Genomic DNA, 20161 nt, shown 5'->3' on the forward strand with positions numbered 1-20161 from the left:
TGGCGAACACCCCGCACTGCGGGAATAGAAGTCGCACAGGATCCTGTAGTGATAGTGATGGAGCTCCCCAAGTACAGCTCCATAACATAAGAAAGAAAGTGTTCTGAACATCCAGCAATAGACAGCGCTCGAAGGAGAGCAGGAAGGGAGATGCTATCAAAGGCCTTTTGGAGGTCCGGCGACACCATAGATAGAGGCTTAAGGCGGCATCGGGAATCTGAGAGAAGAGAAGAAAGAAGATATATATTCTCCGAACAGCCGTCCAAAGGGACAAAAGCTCTCTGCCTATAATCATGCTGTATATGTTGCTAAAGTCATTTAACTAAGATTTTATGATAGAGTCTAAGTATCACAGGGGAGATGGTAATAGGTCTAAAGTCTGATGCACAGCTTAAAGTTTATTTCTTTGAAATGAAGATAGTTCTTGAAGCGCATAGGTATTGTGGTATTGCTTTACTGGAAAGGAGAATGTCCAATAAGTCTTGAAGAATCTAATCTTCAGCGGCACCTTCCAAAGCTTGGGTGGAGTAGGTGCTGGAGGGGGGGAGTGCCCCTTTTGAAGACTCGACACTCAGGGGCTACCTTAGGCACCAGGGGGCTGAACCCCCTTTCGAGTCTTCAAAATTCGAGTCATCAGAATTCAAGGAGAACCGGCCTACCAGTCCAGAACTCGGGGGGTTGGGCGCCATAGTCCGTAGCCCCCCCAGTATACACACACACGCACACATATATATATACTGTATTCTTACAATCAAGTAAGCTAGAGAAAACAAAATACATTTACAGTACTGTAATGTACTGTATTTATCGATATTGTAAGTTTACATCATCTGTCTATCAGTACATACATCAATATTGTCTTATATGATAAAAACGTAGAAGTTATATGTATTACTAACACTAGACATCAAAAATGAAAAGATAATGTGAAAAAAGAAATTCATATTTATGCACAGGTGTAATGATTCATGCACTGATAATGAAGCAGCAATATAATTGCTTTATGGTAGCCTAATGTAATTGATACAACTGCTTCATAGTAGCCTAGCCTAAACACTAATGAATGAATTATTCTAAAATTTTAATTTTATGATAATTATTTAATTTAATTAAATAAATTTAACTAAACAATTAATTAATAAGTTAATTTTATGTAGTTATGATTTAATAGTGCATCTTTACATTTGTTTACATTTCTCTCAACTGCAAATGGCAGTATGTAGAGTTTGTGTGTGTAAGTTTTGATAAATTTTAACTTTTTATAATAGAGTTGTGTATCTTTTATGGTAGTAAATGATAAAATAGACTAGTATCTACATTTTATACATTCATGACAGGCCTACTTATTTTTTTCGAAATTTGTAGGCTATGCAATTCGTCTGCTAGTTTTTTTTCAAATTGTCACAAATCTCCACAAATTTTTCCAATATATTTATTGAAAAAAAAAAATTAAGCATACAAGTGGACCCACACAGTTCAAACCTATGTTGTTCAAGGTAAACTGCATTTACACTTTTAAGTTGCAAGTTAGCAACTAGAATTAAAGAATATGCAGGAAGGTGATTTATTATTATTACACAAACACCTCCTGGAGTCAAGACTTAAAGGAGGGGCAATAGATGCATTCTAACAGATATAATGTTTATCATACCTCATCTTAAATTGGTTCAATGTTTGTGCAATCACCATCTCATTTGGCAATAAATTCCACTCACCAACCACTCTATGCAAAAAAGTCATGCTGCAGTCTCTTATACACCACATTATACAACTCCCAAGAATGACCTCTTGTCTGTATTCCCCTTCCCTCTTTCAACCCTTTGAAAAATATCCTAGGTATCTATTTGATAAGCACTCCTTAACAATTTATGTCTCAATCATATCGCTCCTATGGACTAGTATCTGTAATTAACATTCTCTTAACCTGTCTTTATAGTCAGTATTCCATAATTCCAATATTGCTTTTGTGATTCGCCTTTGAACTTTTTCCATAGCTTCATCTAGGAATGCAGGTGACCAAATCGATGGGCAGTAGTCCAGATGTGGTCAGTGTTCTTCTTAGTATACTGGCATTTCTTTGTGCTGTTTTTATTATTTTTGCAATATGTCCCTTGAACTTAAATTCTTTATCCACCAATATCTCAAGATCGCATGCTTCCTCCACCTCCTGTAACACAATGTCTCCAATATGATACGCAGCTTTACTTTTTTGAGATCGAAAGTGCAAAACCTTATATTTACTGGTGTTAAATCGATGCCCCACTTGTCTGTCCACATAACCACTTTATTCAAATCACTCTGAAGCACCAGTGCATCTGCATCATTACTAATAACTTTTCCCAGCTTAGCATCATCCGTAAACAGCTGAATGTCAGTTTGCAGACTACTCGCAATATCATTAACAAACAAATTAAACAGCAGTGGCCCTAGAACAGAACCCTGTAGGACTCCACTGGTAACTCTCCTGAGAGACATGGCACACCACTATACACCATTGTTTGATATCAATTAGAAAGCCAATTTGCTTTTCAAATTGGAAAGTCAACTGATTTTTCAATTCCATTTACTGTAATTCATATACCAGTTTATTTCATGGTAGCCTGTCAAATGTCTTTGTAAAATCCAGAAATATCACTGTATACGAATTACCCCTATCCAGAACTGCAGTCACCTTATTATAAAATGTAAGTAAATTTGTAAAACAAGATCTCTCTTTAACAAACCCATGTTGACCTCTATACAGAATATTTTCCTTCTCCACACAATCCTGTATTCCATTCTTAATCAATCTCTCCAAGATCTTAACCACTCCAGAAATGCAAACTGGTCTATAATTTGAAACATCCGTTTTGCTTCCACCTTTATGCAATGGAAAAATCTTGCCCTCTTTCCACTCATCAGGAATTGTTGAGAACACTATTCTCTCATTAAACAACCGAGTCAATGGAAGTGTCAATTCCTTAGTGCATTCTTTCATAACATGTGATGAAATTTCATCTAGTCCAATAGCCTTATTCACATCAAAATGGCTTAATCTTAGACTTCTGCCTCATTCACTTTCAAGGAACTAGGATGAAGTATTGATTCCTTAACTTCCTGTTTCCTTAGAATAGTATCATTACCACCAGTGTGAAAAACCTTAGAAAATGATCACTGAACATCTCCACAACTCTTCCTTGGTCACTCTTGCACCATCTTTATCAAGCAGAGTTATCTTCCGATAATCATTCTTTCTTTCTTTCTTTTGCTAGGTGCATAACAGAAAAACTCTGGGATTTTTCTTAGCCTGTTTTGCTAGTCTCCTCATATTCTAATTTTGCCTTTCTTGTTATATTTGTCACTCTTCTTTCCTGCACTTTATAGATTTCATGCAACTGTTCACATCTTCAAAGTTTATATTTTCTAGATAATCTTCTCATCTTCTGCAATTCCTGCTTAATTTTCCTATTCATCCATTTAAAACTTATTTTGTTAATCCTTTTTGATTTAGGCACAAAGTCTGTTATTGCCATCATCAAATACTTCTTAACTAAGACCCACACCGTATTAATCTCTTTTCCTTCAAGTTCTTTTTCCCCATAGAACTCCTTCGAGCTGTTTTCCATAATCTCCTGCACTACAGTTCCACACGTACTCTTTTATTCTGGATGTACTGTCACTTACTCCATTAATCAAACTTTGTGTATATTCACTTAAGACCTTTGAATTGCCTGACGTTGTTTTCTCAGTAATTCTATTTGTCATGCATTGACAATTTTCCCCCTATATCTGAATAATCAGATCACTTAAGATTATCCTTAGGCAATAAGGCCTGGACCAATTCTTTAGACTTCAAGGACTCCACCTGAAATTCTCCTCCACCAAGCATAGACTCCTCCATGACTTCAGCATCTAGCAAACCAGCAGAAGTCACATCGCTAGCATCTTCTTCAGCATGCCGTGAGTCTGATTCATTCACATGTGCTGAAATTTGATCTCATTCCTCCATATTCCCAGCATCCAACAACGTAGCAGGTGACAAAGTAGCATCTTCAACATGTGGTGATTCCAATTCATTCATGTGCAATGAAATATGATCATCCTTACAGCCTTGCCAATTAATTCTGATGATTGTGCAAGGCTGTTTACCTTAAGCATTTCAGCAATTTGATGTTGAAATAAATATTAGAAAATGTATATGAAAAATAGACAACTAATTGAATGAACAATAAATTGAAAAAAAATAAAAAAGTAATAATAATAATTCATTAAAAGTCAGTTGTCTGAAAACCCATATTTCATCAAAGAAATAGGTTCACTGAAAAATGAAGGCAAGATAATTCTATCAAAACAATGATTAACTGAAACTCAACTTAAGTATGAAATAACCTGTTATGTATTTACATAAAATGAAGAATGGCATAACTATGACATATTATTGCTTCAAGAATAGTATAACTTATAGTATAACAAGAATAGTATAATAAGAATAGGATAACTTTCTAAATCTTTCAAAATTATAACTGACAGTTGGGAAACCACGTAGTGAAAAGAAAATGTCACAGGAGACAATGGGATCAGATAAAATGCTTCAGTACAAAATGAAATAGATGTACTTAACAACAGGATGAGCAGCATTTTTTGAGAACAGCAGAGAATCTTATCCATGAAAGCTGCTGAAGCATTGCACACATTAGTACTGTGGGATGGGTAAATTCTAATATGCACACATTAGTACTGTGGGATGGATAAATTCAATAATATGAAAATCCTTATCTACAGACCCAAGCATGTCCCCTTCCTCCTTCATTACAGACCTTCAATAAGCAGGACAGTGATCACACGTTGGGTAATGAGACCATCTGCCACCAAAACATACACCAACTACTATATTCAGACTATTGCATATGCTGAATATAAACAGTGAATACAAGCCAAGTGCTGGCATGATTTAAACATTAGATTAAAGTGAGTTAAAGTGAGCCCCCCCCTCATGATTTAAACAGTAGTTTAAATCATGGGGAGGCTCACTTTAGTGAGTATGGGCAAAGCAAACCTGAGGTACCTGATGCTAGACCATGCCTTATTTCATGTAATATACATCTGTTATATTATCTGTAGATTGGTCCATCCTCTTCCTTTCTTCTCTTCTTGCTCCTTACCCCAATGCTATTAGAGTATTTGAGGGAATAGGGGTAAATCTTTCCTATTTGGTTGTGTTATTTCATCTTATGCACTATTGTGAGGCACCAACCCAACTGGCCAATATGGTGCTATAAGGCCCATGAGGACAATACAAATGATGAATAAAGTAGGAAAATTACATACTGGCTCGTCCATTGCCCAGCATAAAAAGGGATGTGTCCTGAACTTAGGCAGAGAGTCTAGGTCGAAAAAAAAAGCTACAGTCTCCACTAGCTACAATAAGTCCACCTACAGTGTACAATGATAGAAAGATATTAGTAGGAACATATAACTGCAGATCTCTACGGGATGATGATGATAGACTGAAAGAACTGATGAAGGAATTAGACCATATAAAATGGGACGCTGTGGGCCTTTCAGAGATAAGAAGGAAAGAAGAAACTCTCATGCAATTAAAAGATGGACATCTACTCTACCACTATGAATGTGACAGAAACTCAACTGGTGGTGTAGGATTCCTAATAAATAAAACAATCAAGGACAGTGTCCTGTTTGTTAATAAAATAACATCAAGAATAGCTGAACTAAGTCTCTTCATAAATAAAAGATACAAACTGAAAATTATACAAATATACGCCCTAATTAAGGACCATCCAAATGGAGAGAGAGAATATTTCTATGAAATATTAGAATCCACGTTAAATAATTCTAAAGAATTCTACATCATTATAATGGGTGACTTCCTTGACTAAATTCAATAACTGTTGTAATAGGGTATGAAGGTCAGCAATAAAAAGACAAAGACAATGAAAATAGGTAGAATCGTTGAAAATGTCAGCTGCGTTATGAACAGAGAACCTGTGGAACAAGTAAAACATTTCAGCTACTTAGGCATGATTTTTAGTGAAGATGGTAAATTAAATATGGAAATAGATAACAGAATCATCAAAGCTGGTATGGTAGGAAGTCAATTGAATAAATTCATATGGAAAAAGAGAGAAATTAGTCGGAACACTAAATTAGTTCTATACAAGACAGTGTTCAAACCAGTTTTAATTTATGGATCTAAGAGCTGGGTCAGAAGTAAAACACTTGACCAAAGACTAGAGACTGCAGATATGAGGGTCTTGAGAAAGATTAGAGTCGTGAACAGATGGCATCAATGCAAATATCATATAAAAAACGAGGATGTTAGGAAAGAACTTGACATTGTCAGCATCCAGGAATGCGTTAGCAGAGCTAATCTCAGGTGGTATGGTCACTTAAACAGAATGGGCGAGGAAAGATTAGCAAAACAAGTGTTCTCTACCAGGTTGGCAGGAAAACAACCCAGAGAAAGACTAAGATATATGTGGATTGATATGGTACAAAGTATCTTAGACGATAGAAATATAAGATCTGATAATGTTGGAGTCTTGACAAGTAACAGACTGATTTGGAGGAAAATTATAGATAGGAAGTTAGTAATGATGAAAATTTTTCATCATTACTAACTTCATGTAGTACTATCATATCCTGTAGTACTATCATACCCTTGAGGATACCTGACAGGAATTTGAAGATGATGATATAATGGGTGACTTTAATGCCAAGATTGAAAGCAGAGATGACCTTCTGAACTTCATCGGTAAATTTGGATTTGGACAGAGGAATGAAAGAGGAGAAAGACTTATTGAATTCGCAGAAGAAAATAACCACTTTATTATGAACTGCTTTTTCAAGAGGAAAATCAACAAAAATGGACTTATAGAAGCCCAAATGGACAAACTTACAATGAAATAGACTTCATTCTCTCCAACAGAAGATATATAATAAATAATATTGAGCGTAATAGATTTAATACAGGAAGTGACCACAGACTAGTAAGGACAAAAGTATGGATCAATAAAAAATGGAAACGGAATAAGCTCATAAGAAAAAAGTCCAATTTAGTGAATCTACAAAACCTCTACCACAATAAAAGGTGTTATAGAGAATCACTCAAAAATGAACTAAAAAAGTTAAAAACAGTTACTGCCATCGATGATGCTAATGAAAGCTTAACAAAATCTATCTTGAATTGTGCACTAGAAATAGGAGGTGTAAAAAGGCACCAAAGAGAGGAAAAACTAAGAAGGGAACATTAGATCTAATGAAGAAAAGAAGAGATTTAATGACACCAATAAAATAGAATATGCGGAAATTTATAAAACTATACGAAAAGGATGAAACATGAAATTAGATCATACAATCAAGGAAAATTAAAGACACAATAGAAAACAATAGTAATATTAAGATCCTAAGATGAACATTATCAGTTGGAACAAAGGAAATAGCTGGTGTAAGAGGAAAAAATGGTGAACTTATAATAAATAGAGATGTAATAATCAAAAGAATTCAGGAATTTTATACTGAACTCTATGAAGACAAAGACCCAGACATCCAAGAATCATCTGTGAATAACTTGAGTCAGGAAGAATACGATGCTCCTGAGATCTTACAAGGTGAAGTAGAAATGGCACTGTGGGAAATGAAGAATGGAAAGGCCCGAGGAGAAGATGGAATTATGGTAGACTTCTTAAAACTGGGAGGAAGCCCAGTCATCAAACAGCTGACTAAACTTTTTAATAAATGCCTAAAACAGAAAAAAAATTCCAAAAAATTGGAAAAATTCCCTTCTAATATTAATTTTTAAAAAGGGCAATAAGGAAGAAATTAAAAACTACAGACATATATAAACATTTCGTATATAAAGTCTTCACAAAAATTATAATAGAATAAAATCTAAACTAGAGGAATGCAATCCTGTGAAGAAGCTGGATTTAGAAAGAATTATGATACTTTGTACCATATTCACACATTAAGACAGCTCATTGAAAAATCAATTGAATACAATAAACCCTTATGTCTGGCCTATATAGAATATGAAAAAGCATTTGATTCAGTTAAAACATCTGCAACACTAAAAGCACTTGAAACCCAGGGAACTGAGAAACCACATACTGAAACACTAAAACATATTTACAATAAGGCAACTTCTGTAATTAAATTATATAAAAACAGTGAAAAGTTTCCAGTACAAAAAGGCATCCAGCAAGATGATACTATATCTCCTAAACTATTTATAGTATTAGAAGCCTTGATTGGGAAACAAAAGGAATAAACATAAATGGAAAAAGGCTGCATCATCTGAAATTTGCAGATGATGTTGTCCAAATAGCAGATAATCTTGAAGATCTGGAAGAAAGGCTAAATCAGCTAAATGAAGCCTCCAGAGTAATTGGATTAAAAATAAATAGAGAAAAAATAAAAACAATGATGAATAAATACATAAACCAAAAAACTGTCAAAGCTGAAAACCATGAAATATAACAAGTTACCTCATATATATTTGGGCCAATTGTTATCCTTTGAGGATTGCCAAAGAAAAGAGATGGATGGCTTATGGAAAAGTGAGAGACATATTCAGAAGTGACATTCCAATGAGTCTAAAAAGGAAAGCTTTCGACCAGTGCATACTTCCTGTCCTAACATATAGGGGAGAAACATGGACTCTGACAGAAGCCCTAAACAAAAATCTGAGAACAACACAACATCGCATGGAGAGAAGTATGCTAAAAATAACATTAAGAGATAGGAAGATAAATACCTGGATAAGATCTCAAACAGGTGTCACGAATACTGTAAAATACATTAAACAGGCTAAGTGGAGAAGGGCTAGCTATATTGCCAAATGCAATGAAGGGAGATGGACTAGAAAAACAACAAAGTGGAGACCAATGGATGGAACAAGATAAAGAGGAAGACCGAGAAGAAGGTGGAGGGATGAACTGGAACAAATTGCAGGAGTGAGATGGATGGGAGAGGCAGAAAACAGAGTGGTCTGGAAAATCAAGGGGGGAGACCTTCGTCCAGCAGTGGACGGAACCAAAAGGTTGAAGAAGAAGGCTGTTGAGAGCTTGAATAACTACCATCAACATCAATTTTCTGATATGTAACCTCAAGAGATGTATACACAGGATAGTATAACAGTATTACATGATTAAGTTTGGACTATTGCTAATCTCTGTCAACAATTTTCCTCGAAATTAGTTTACCATGAGAGTACTCTGATATTGTCAGATCTTATATTTGTCTTCTGGGGCAATTCTGATTAAATCAATCCATCTAGATCCTGGTCTTCCTCAATTTTTAACTGCTATCTTGATATAAAGCACCTGTTTTACTAACCCTTCTTCTTCCATTCTGTTTATGTGACCATACCACATAAACAGAATGGAATGAAATTAAATTAAATCTGCAAGCATCTCCTTAAGTGCTAATAATATTGAGTTTCTTTCCAAAATCATTTTAAAAATAATATGATTCTACCATTGATGTTCCATCAGTTCAGCTCCTCCCCATCTCACACCTATTTTTCACTGATATCTTAATAGCTATGGAATCTAGTTTAAATCAATTTTATTTCTAATCCGGTTTTGAGTTTCATAAATTAAAACTGATTTCAACACTGCCCTATTATTATTATTATTATTATTATTATGGGCTACTCCATGAAGTCCTTAAACTCATTGAGGGAGGCCCTAAACATCATGTCAAGCACTATTCAACATTTGCGCAGTATCCATCATACTTTGCTTTGAAGCACCCACAACAGACTCTGTTGTGGGTGCTTCTACTTCACTCATTCACCAATATCCAAGCAAAAAACTTAGTTCAACACCCTTGCTAACTACACTCTTACTCTCAGTTTCCAAGGATGGCCCACAGTTCTCCTGCCACCAGACCTGTTCAGAAAAATTTCCTCTGAATTAATCTTGTAAAAACCCTTCGGTAATTTGTTTATTTCAATCATATCACCCTTTTCTGCCTGTCAACCAACTTCTGTAACCCACAAATCTTCAACCTGATCTCGCAAGGTTCATTCCATAGACTTGATACCATCTTGGTCACTCGCCTGTGGATCCTCTCCACTTCTTCCTCATTGCCAAGAAACCATGGTGACCAGATCTGCATGCAGTAGGCAAGATGGTATCTTATCAAGGCTTGATAAAGAGGAATAATAACCTGATTGTCTTTGCTCGTCAAAGTATTCTTCAGAAACCAAGTAATCTGATGTGCTGTTTTGCTATATGCCCTCTAAATTCCCTATCTACTAACACTCCCAAATCTCTGGCTTCATCAATTTCCTGGAGTATAGGTCCATCAATGTGGTATACAGCTGGTAATCTTTTCACTCCAAAATGCATAACTTTATCTTTGCCACATTAAACTCTTATCCATTCTCCTTTTCCCAGACTGCCAGTTTATCCAAATCATCCTGCAAAATTTTAACATCTGTATCAACTATTGTTCTACCCAACTTTGCATCATTGGCAAATAACTGAACAGTTCCTCTCAGATCGTTTCCTATATCATCATCATCAAATTCCTGCCATGTACCATCAAGGGGTGTACAGGATATGACAGTACTACATGAAAAAAATTACATCATTACTAACTTCCTATCTACAATTTTCCTTCAAATCAGTCTGTTACTTGTCAAGACTCCAACATTATCAGATCTTATATTTCTATCGTCTAAGGCACTTTGTACCGTATCAATCCACCTACATCTTGGTCTTCCTCTGGGTCGTTTTGCTGCCAACCTGGCAGAGAACACTTGTTTTGCTAATCTTTCTTCGCCCATTCTGTTTAATTGCTGGATGTTGACAATGTCAAGTTCTTTCCTAATATCCTCGTTTTTAATATGATATTGCCATTGATGCCATCCGTTCACGCCTCTAATCTTTCTCAGGACTGTTATATCTGTGGTCTCCAGTCTTTCGTCAAGTGTTTTACTTCTGACCCAGCTCTCAGATCCATAAGTTAAAACTGGTTTGAACACTGTCTTGTATACAGCAAATTTAGTGTTCCGACTAATTTCTCTCTTATTCCATATGAATTTATTCAATTGACTTCCTACCATACCAGCTTTGCTGATTCAGTTGTCTATTTCTATATTTAATTTAGCATCTTCAGTAAAAATTGTGCCTAAGTAGCTGAAATGTTTCACTTGTTCCACAGGTTCTCTATTCACAACACAGTTGACATTTTCAATGATTCTGCCTATTTTCATTGTCTTTGTCTTTTTATTGCTGACCTTCATACCATATCTATTACAACAGCTATTCAATTTAGTCAGAGAATCTTGCAGACTTGTAGCGGATTTATTTAGAAGTATAACATCATCCGCATAAAGCAAAGAGCTGACATTAACATCTCCAATTTTGATATCATGCTTAATATCACTTTCTTTCATAATGCGATCCATATAGATAATGAATAACAGATGGGATAACGTACATCCTTGTCTCACACCAGATTTAACATTAAACCATCTTCCTGTACTTCTTTCAATTCTAACTGCTGACTTACAACTCAAATAAAGACTAAGTATTGCTTGATATAATGCTCCATGGATACCATATAACTGTAGCGTATTGAATAGCTTCTCTCTTTGCACCTTGTCATATGCCTTTTCCAAATCGACAAAACTTAAATACAGATCTCTGTTATATTCCCATGCTTTCTCGACTATTTATCATAAAGTGAAGATCTGATCCTGACAGCCTCTATTTGGCCTGAATCCAGCTTGTTCTTCACCAAGCTTTTCTTCCACAATTCTTCACCAAGCTTTTCTTCCACAATTCTTCTCAACCGTTTCTCAAGTATACTTGCATAGATCTACCCAGGAACACTCAGTAGGGAAATACTTCTGTAATTCTCACATTCAGTTTTATTTCCCTTTTTATATATGGGAACTATGAGAGCTCTACTCCAATCATCGGGAAATCTTCCCTCTGTCCAGGCTTTCTGAACTATGCAGTGCAGCCACTGTAAGACTCTTATACCACCATACTTCAGCATTTCTGTTCGAATATCATCTACCCGTGCTGCTTTTCCACATTTCAAGCCTTTGATGGCTTTTTCTACTTCAAGTATGGATATGTATTCCTGACTGCATGCCTGGTCAGTGTTTTTTAACACTGTGTTGTCATCACTGCTTGTTTCATTTAGCAGTTTTTCAAAGTAATTACTCCATACTTCAAGGATATCTTTTTCTCCCGTTTTCATATCACCTTTGTCATCTTTAATTCCTTTTACAGCACTCTTTCCTCCATTCCTAAGCTTCTTCAACAACCTCCAGAATATTTTGCCACCTTCTTGATATTTATTTTCTATATTCTTGCCAAACTCCTCCAATGACTATTGTTCAGCTAGTTTTACATAGTGTTAAGCTTTCTTACATTTGTTTCTGTATTCTCTAAGAGCAAAAGCTGACTTATTTGCCAGGAACTTACAATATGCTTTCTTCTTTTTCTTCACTTCCTCGTTAACTTCCTGTGTCCACCATGGAGTTCTGATTTTTCTACCCTTGCAAACAACCTCACCACATGCCTCTCTGGCTGAATCAATCAGGATTTTCTTCACGGTTTGCCACTGACTTTCCAAGGTTTGGTTCCTGTTCTCAAACTCTTTCATTTTTTCTTCAATAATATTTGTATATTTTATACAGTTCACATCTGAGAGCTGCTCAACTTTTATTCGCTTTAAAACTTTCTTACGTGTTATTCTTTTCAATATGAAATTCAATTTTATCGTGCTCAAGACTAAACAGTGATCACTTCCAATTTCAAATCCTCTGTACACTCTGCTGTCCTGCACCAGGGAGAAAACATCACTATCAACAATAACATAGTCAATGAGACTTTTCTTATTCCTTGCCTCTTCTCTCCATGTGAATTTGTGCACATTTTTATGTTGGAACATGGTGTTAGTAATAACCAGTCCATGTCCTGAGCAGAAATCCAACAGATATTTGCCATTATTATTAGCTTTGCTCTTTTCTCCAAATTTTCCCAAAATATTTTTGTATGGCTCACAATCATTTCCTACTCTGCTATTTAGATCCCCAACAAGGACCAACTTTTCCTCTTTCATTGCTTTTTCTAAAGCCTCAAAAAATTCCTCCACTTATACCTTAGTAGAACCTTCTGTGTGACCATAGGCACAAATAAGTCTCATTATACAGTTCCCCATTCTCATATTTACCCACATTACTCTACTTGAGACTGACTGCCATTCAAGAAGATTAGCCTCGTATTTAGGGTTGAATACTATGGCTACTCCTTCTTTTCCTTGATTGTGATTGCCTGAATATAACATTTTGTATTTATTGCTCAGAAAGATCTCACCAGTTTTTGTCTTTTTAGTTTCAGTCACCCCTATTATGTCGATCTGATACTTATCTAATTCCTCAGCTAGCTCCATTTCTTTGCCATTCAGGCTTCTTATGTTGATAGTACTGATCTTTAACTCTGGTGATGTTGAGATGGAGTTTGTTTTCAGATTTGTTCCAGTAGCTGACTTTTCGCTGTTTGCCCTGGTTCCCCTGGCGAAAACAACAGGGGCCTTGTTTAACCGGGCGACGCCCTAGCCGGCATGAAATTTTGTCATGTTGTACCATTATTTTGTATTTGTTTAACCAATAAGAATACAATTTGGTTGGCTAAATCCCAAATTGCCAGCCCATCCCCATTCGTTCGGTATCCAAATAGATACCCAACAGGGTGCACCACGAGAAGGTGAGGATTGGACATTAGGTCAGAAGCCCTGGTCGGTTCTCCACATTCCTTTAAAGGCTATGTGGAGGTCTCCTCTCAGTTATACAGCTTTGACCCTTAAGCACTAGCAGCCCAAGAAGAGTCCTGCAGCATGTCGCTAGTCACAGGCCTTCTTCTGGACTCTACTCCTGAATAAACTACTCTTTGATCTCACTCTCTCCATCAGCCATCCTCTTATCCACCTCACGAATCCTATATCCCTCCCCATGTGCTGCTTTTTACTGATTAGAATTCCATGTGGTATCCTGTCAAAGACTTTTGTAAAGTCCAGCAGTATCACTGTAAACCCGTTGCCTTTATCCAACTCAGTTGTCACTGTGTTATAAAATGTGAGCAAGTTACTGAGGCATAACCTACCCTTCACAAAACCATGTTGCTCCCATACAGTATCCCATTTCCATTGATCCATTCCTGTATTTTGCTCTTGACCAACTTCTCCAGTACCTTAACAACAACTGATATGCTGATCAGTTGGTAATTTACTATATCAGACTTGCAGCCTCCTTTGTGCAATGGACTTATATCCACCCCTTTCCTACTTTCGTGTTTTGGCTAATTTCTCTTATTCCATATAAGTTTATGCAACTGGTTTCCATACCAACTTTTACTTATTCCATTGTCTATTTCCATATTTAATTTGCCATCTTCACTAAAAGTTTTGCCTAAACAGATAAAATATTTTATTTGTTCTATAGATTCTCCATTCAGGATGCAGTTTTCCATGTTCAAGCATAGCTTAGGTTTTGATCTTTTAATTGCTAATTTTCGTGCCAAATTTGTTACAGCTGTTATTTTCAATCTAGTTAAAAAAATCCTGGAGACTTGATTTGTTTAGGAGTACATCATCTGCATAAAGCAAAGAGCTAAGTTTGATATCTTCAATTTTGATATCAAGTTTAATGCCACTTTCTTTCATAATAAGGATGATCTAACATCAAATATTAGTTAAAAAAATCCTGGAGACTTGATTTGTTTAGGAGTACATCATCTGCATAAAGCAAAGAGCTAAGTTTGATATCTTCAATTTTGATATCAAGTTTAATGCCACTTTCTTTCATAATAAGGATGATCTAACATCAAATATTAGTTAAAAAAATCCTGGAGACTTGATTTGTTTAGGAGTACATCATCTGCATAAAGCAAAGAGCTAAGTTTGATATCTTCAATTTTGATATCAAGTTTAATGCCACTTTCTTTCATAATAAGGATGATCTAACATCAAATATTGCTTTCTTTAATGACCTCAAAAAAAAAATTTATCTATTTTTCTGGAGAACGTTTTTGCAACTATAGATACAATATGTTTCACTATCTGATTTCTGGTTTTAAAATTTGCTCACAACTTTACTTGAAATTGTCCTACTCCTTTTCCCATCACTATTGTCCAAATATATTTAGCAGGATTTTGCATTGTAGCCAAATTGTAAACAAATACGAGGGCGCTCTGAAAAGTTCTCGACCTAACAATGAAAAAAATAATTTATAATTTCAAAATTATTTTTATTTTTTAACATAATCTCCCTTAAGACTAATACATTTATTCCAGTTATGCTCAAGCACCATTATCCCATCCCTATAGTGGTGATCAGTCTATTTTATTCCCACAGCCGTACGACTGGTGGGGATGGTACCATACTAGGGAAATGATTATGAAAAATATATCTTACATGTTCTTTTGAAATGCCTGTAGTCTCAGCAATTACATGCACTTTGACTCGACAGTCATCCAATACCATATCGTGTACTTGTTCAATGATTTCTAGTGTTGTTACACTTTTTGGACGTCCTTCACGTGGATCATCTTCAAGGCTAGTAGGGCCACATTTAAACTCGGCAGCCCATTTCTTAATTGTCGAAAATGAAGGAGAAGAGTACCCATAAACTTTTATGAACTTTGAATGAATTTCTTTTGGTGGTAAACCTTCTTTTACAAAGAATTTTATAACTGATGATACTCAATTTTAACCATTTCAAGGGATACAGACAACACTTTTGCTTCAGACAGCTGTATAAAACAAATTACTTGATAGAATGACTTGCAATTTCACATGGATGCTTATGACAGATGTACCAACTTAGGAAAAAAAAAAGAAAAAAAAAAAAAGCTGATAGTGTTGCCACCAACTTTTATGAACTTTGAATGAATTTCTTTTGGTGGTAAACCTTCTTTTACAAAGAATTTTATAACTGATGATACTCAATTTTAACCATTTCAATTTTAACCAATTTTGCATATGAAAATAAAGTTCATTATGTGGTTCAAGTGTTTGTACAATTACAGCCCTAACAGACAGAGAGGGCTGTAAAGGAGGAAGGAAGTAAAATGCTACTGCAGGTCACATCATGCAACCAAAATTTCAAATGCAAAAAGTTAGCAATGTATTGTAAAAGAAGGAAGTTGGCTGCACTTCAAAGTTGGCTACTCAGCTAATAGTTTTCCATTGCAAATGTGAATCTCCTCTGAAATTCATGCAATACTATAACATTATGCTTCTTATTAATAATAATGTTAAGTAGCTGCTTCTTAATTGCAGTCAACTTCCTACTTTCTCAGTACAATGAAAGAATAATAATAATTATTATTATTCATATATATATATATATATATATATATATATATATCTCATATCATTATGTGACACCTCCAGGGAGTCCAAAGACTCATCGAGGGAGAGTGTGCCAACAGCATCGAATGATTGAATCCTTTCAACTACTAACCATGCTCAAACTTGCTTAACCTTTTTGCGTGAGCCAAGAAATCGAGGAGAACAACCACACATCATCCATATCAGCTGTCATACCTTTCTCTTAACACGTTTAAGTCTGGGCAATGACTCTCTCACCACCACCTTAGTCTTATATGGCAGGGAGGGGAACACATGTCCCACAGTAATTTTGTCCTTGCATACTGACAGACGTGCCATATATTGTGATAGTTCATCTGCCTGCAGTGTGGTGGGGTGAATTAATGCTATAGGATATATACCATTAATTAATGAACAGTAGGAATTTGTTTTAGGATAACTATAAAACAATATTTAAGGAGAATGTTTGGTTGGTATGAATGAATTATTAAAAGGTGTAAATATGTGAACCATAATGAGCCATGTGAGGATGGGAAATATATGGGAGAGAAAGACCAGGTGTCAATAGAAATACTTTCATTGCTGGGAACAAATTATTAATAATTAACATTTATGATATTATATGTGTGTACTAAAAGTTGGTGGGTGGAGTGAATAACATGAGATCCTATAAACTCTAGACATGATGGATTTTTCCAAAAATAGAAATCACCTCATCCAGTGAATAGGCTGGATTCTGAGATGGCAGAAGCTGCTGCAATCAAGTCCTAGCTTTCACAACCCACACAGAAGCTGGATACCAAGAGAGTTTAAAAACAGGTATTGCCTTCATAGATCTAACATCAAACCTCTCCAATAGGAAAATAAAGGTTTATTTTGAATTCCCAAAAAAGCAGAAAATTTATCATGCAGGATGGATTGCCCAAGGATCTGTCTTCACTCCAGCCCTATTCAACCTGTACATAAGCAATATCCTACCAAAAGCTCTGCTGATGACATAGCAATCACCAGTCAAGACAGTACCTTCCAAGGTCTTGAGAAAACACTGAGCAAAGACATGAGTACTGCAATACTTTGAAAGCTGGGGACTATCTCCTAACCCCAGCAAAACTGGTTGTTTCAGCTTTCAACCTAAATAACTATGAGGTTCATAAAAAACTAAAAATAAACTTCTGTAACAGGACTCTAATCCATGAAAGCAACTCTTGTTACCATGGTGTCACACTTGATCATAGTCTAACATACCAAAAACATTTGGAAAAAACTAAGTTAAAGATATCTGTCAAGAACAACATCATAAACAGCTCACAGGAACAACTTGGGGTTGTAATGCTTTGACTCAGAACAACAGCCATGGCTCTTGTTTTCCCAGTGTCAGAGTATAGTTTGCCAGTTTGGAGCCGAAGTCACCACAAGATTCTCGTGGACACAAAGCTTAACAAAACAATGAGAACCATCTCTGGTACCTTAAGATCTACTCCTCTCCCATGGTTGCTTGTTCTTTCCCACATCACTCCTTCATGCTTCAGAATGGAAGAAGCTAAAATCAAAGAAATAAATAAAGTCAGAAATAACATGTACCTTCTGATACATCAAGATATCTCTCCACCTCCAGATCTCCCATCCGGCTTGGGAAAATACAAGATGATAGCCCCAGGACTGGTGGAGAAGGCTCTGGAATGAAATACAAAAGTATCTGATTAATGATCCAACACAAACCTCCAGGATGTGATCTACCTCAATGCCTCTGGAGCAGCTAAACAGATTTAGAACCAAATAAGGCAGGTGTGCCCACTTATTACATCTGTAGAGAATTTCACAGTCACCCCTTTGCATGGGTGTGGTGCTTGCAGACTATGCATCATAATAATGATAACTATCCCACACACTCCATTCCTGGAGGCCTCAGGAACTTACATATACTCTCAGATAGTGATACCAATTGATTAACTGAACTATCAATCTAGTCTTGCTTATTTATTTCTGGTATTTTTATCCATATGCTAAATAAATAAATAATAGTAATATATACGTAAATAATTTCCAGTCATTATTGGAGTTATCCCCTTTTGTGAATCCTATGTTCATTTACATTATTTTTTTCTTTTTGTCAGCAGCACTTCTTTCTGTCCTAACAATAATAGATATCTCAAATATGGCAGTATTTTGTTGGAGATCAATGGATGCAGTTCACTTCTTATAATACATAGAAGGATTCATTTTTATTCAGCAACAGATGAATTTTTTACTTACTACGTCTGTTCTTTTAAAAAATTGGAAATATTCCGATTTAACATAAAAACAGTTTTATCACTAAATATAGTACACAGAGATATTTACAGTCTATGTACTATATTCAACAAAAATTTGTGTAATTAGAGACAACTGGAAGGACCTATCTCTAATTACACAAATTTTTGTTGAATATAGTACATAAAGAAAAACATGTCCCCTCCCACAAACACTATGCTACTTGCACTTCAAAAACAATTTTTTTGTAGTGCAAAACAGAGTATCTAACTAAATACATTTGTCCAGACATTCTCTTTCAAATTTTGATCTGCAGAAAATGCTTGTAATAGCTGCTTATAATGCAGTCACTGGGTATTAAAAAACCTTGGGGGGGGGGGGGGGTTCCTACCCTTTAACAAACTCGGAAATGAGAAAATTTTGCAGACAAGGCAAAATATAACTTGAATATCAAGATGTCTAAATATATTCATAATACATTCTGATCTTTATGTAACAATGAATGACTGTATAGTTGCCTTTCTCTTCACAGGTTGAGGAATTGGTATTAGTATAATTTCTGGGTCTCCACAGAGTCAGAAAATCATATAAAAATCTGAACCTCACACACCACAATACACATCACATTTTTCTTGAAATCATTATATGTCGGAGCACTCACCATCCACTCTGGCAATGCATTTCACTCATTCACCACTCTCAATGCAAAAAATCTTTTCACTTCCTTACTCACATGACTGTTATCTTTTATACAGTTTCCAGGGATGACTTCTCATTCTCTCACCAATTACTCTACCTGTGATCTATCTGATAGACTTTTCTGACCAAATTATATATCTCCATCATATCACCTCTTCTTCTATCTGCCAAACTTTGAAAATCATATTCCCTTAGATTGTTCTCAAATTCTACATCACAGAATCCTGGAATCAAAATAACATTCAAAAGTACAGAAGTTCTTTTGAATGTTTTTATTATTTTAATTAAAATATTTGCATGTAACCATTCATTGTCAATTTCCTTTCTGATAATTTTTTATGAAATTTTCATAGGGACTCTGCAAAAAATAGTTTCATGTAGGGTTCTGTATCTCAGAAAGTTTAAGAAACGCTGCCTTATACAGTGGAACTATTACCTTTTTATTTCTAATTTGTCAGTGTTCTCAGTAGAGCAGCAATTTTCTGAGTAATCTTCACAATTTTTACAAGGTTTAAAGATTACTCAGACATAGCTTCTTATCTGCCAATACTCTCAGATCCTTGCTTATCTGCCTATTGGAATGGAGGTCCTCCAATAAAAATATCTTGTTCCATCTTTATAGCCAAAATGATGACAACACATCATAGCTTCCTGAAATTTCAATTCCCAATCTGGCATCATCAGAAGAAAAAAAAAAAAAAAAAAAAATTACTATTCCTCTCAGACAAACTAGAATAAAACAGAATCCTGTGGTATCTTGCTTATCATCTTTCCCTTTTGAAGCATCTCATGTACAATTCAAATGATATCCTTGTAGCCATGTAACCAAAGAACCATCCATTCCTATCCCACTCAATC

General features: G+C 35.5%; 1 protein-coding gene across 4 annotated transcripts in view; it reads right to left on the bottom strand.

Annotated features, from left to right (window-relative positions):
• The window catches only part of E(z) (histone-lysine N-methyltransferase E(z)), a 516600-nt gene that overhangs the window by 196486 nt on the left and 299953 nt on the right, over positions 1-20161 (bottom strand). For 3 of the 4 annotated variants that reach the window (XM_090413305.1, XM_090413324.1, XM_090413296.1), the window contains exon 8: positions 17936-18028. The exons of the other annotated variant lie outside the window; for it this stretch is intronic. In XM_090413305.1, coding sequence (XP_090269431.1) covers positions 17936-18028 — 93 coding nt within the window. The remainder of the gene's footprint in view (positions 1-17935; positions 18029-20161) is intronic. 4 annotated transcript variants of the gene reach the window in all.

The sequence above is a fragment of the Typopeltis vanoorti genome, chromosome 2, assembly GCF_054136105.1.
Source record: "Typopeltis vanoorti isolate ZY-2024b chromosome 2, IOZ_Tvanoo_1.0, whole genome shotgun sequence".
Taxonomy (NCBI): Eukaryota; Metazoa; Arthropoda; class Arachnida; order Uropygi; family Thelyphonidae; genus Typopeltis; species Typopeltis vanoorti.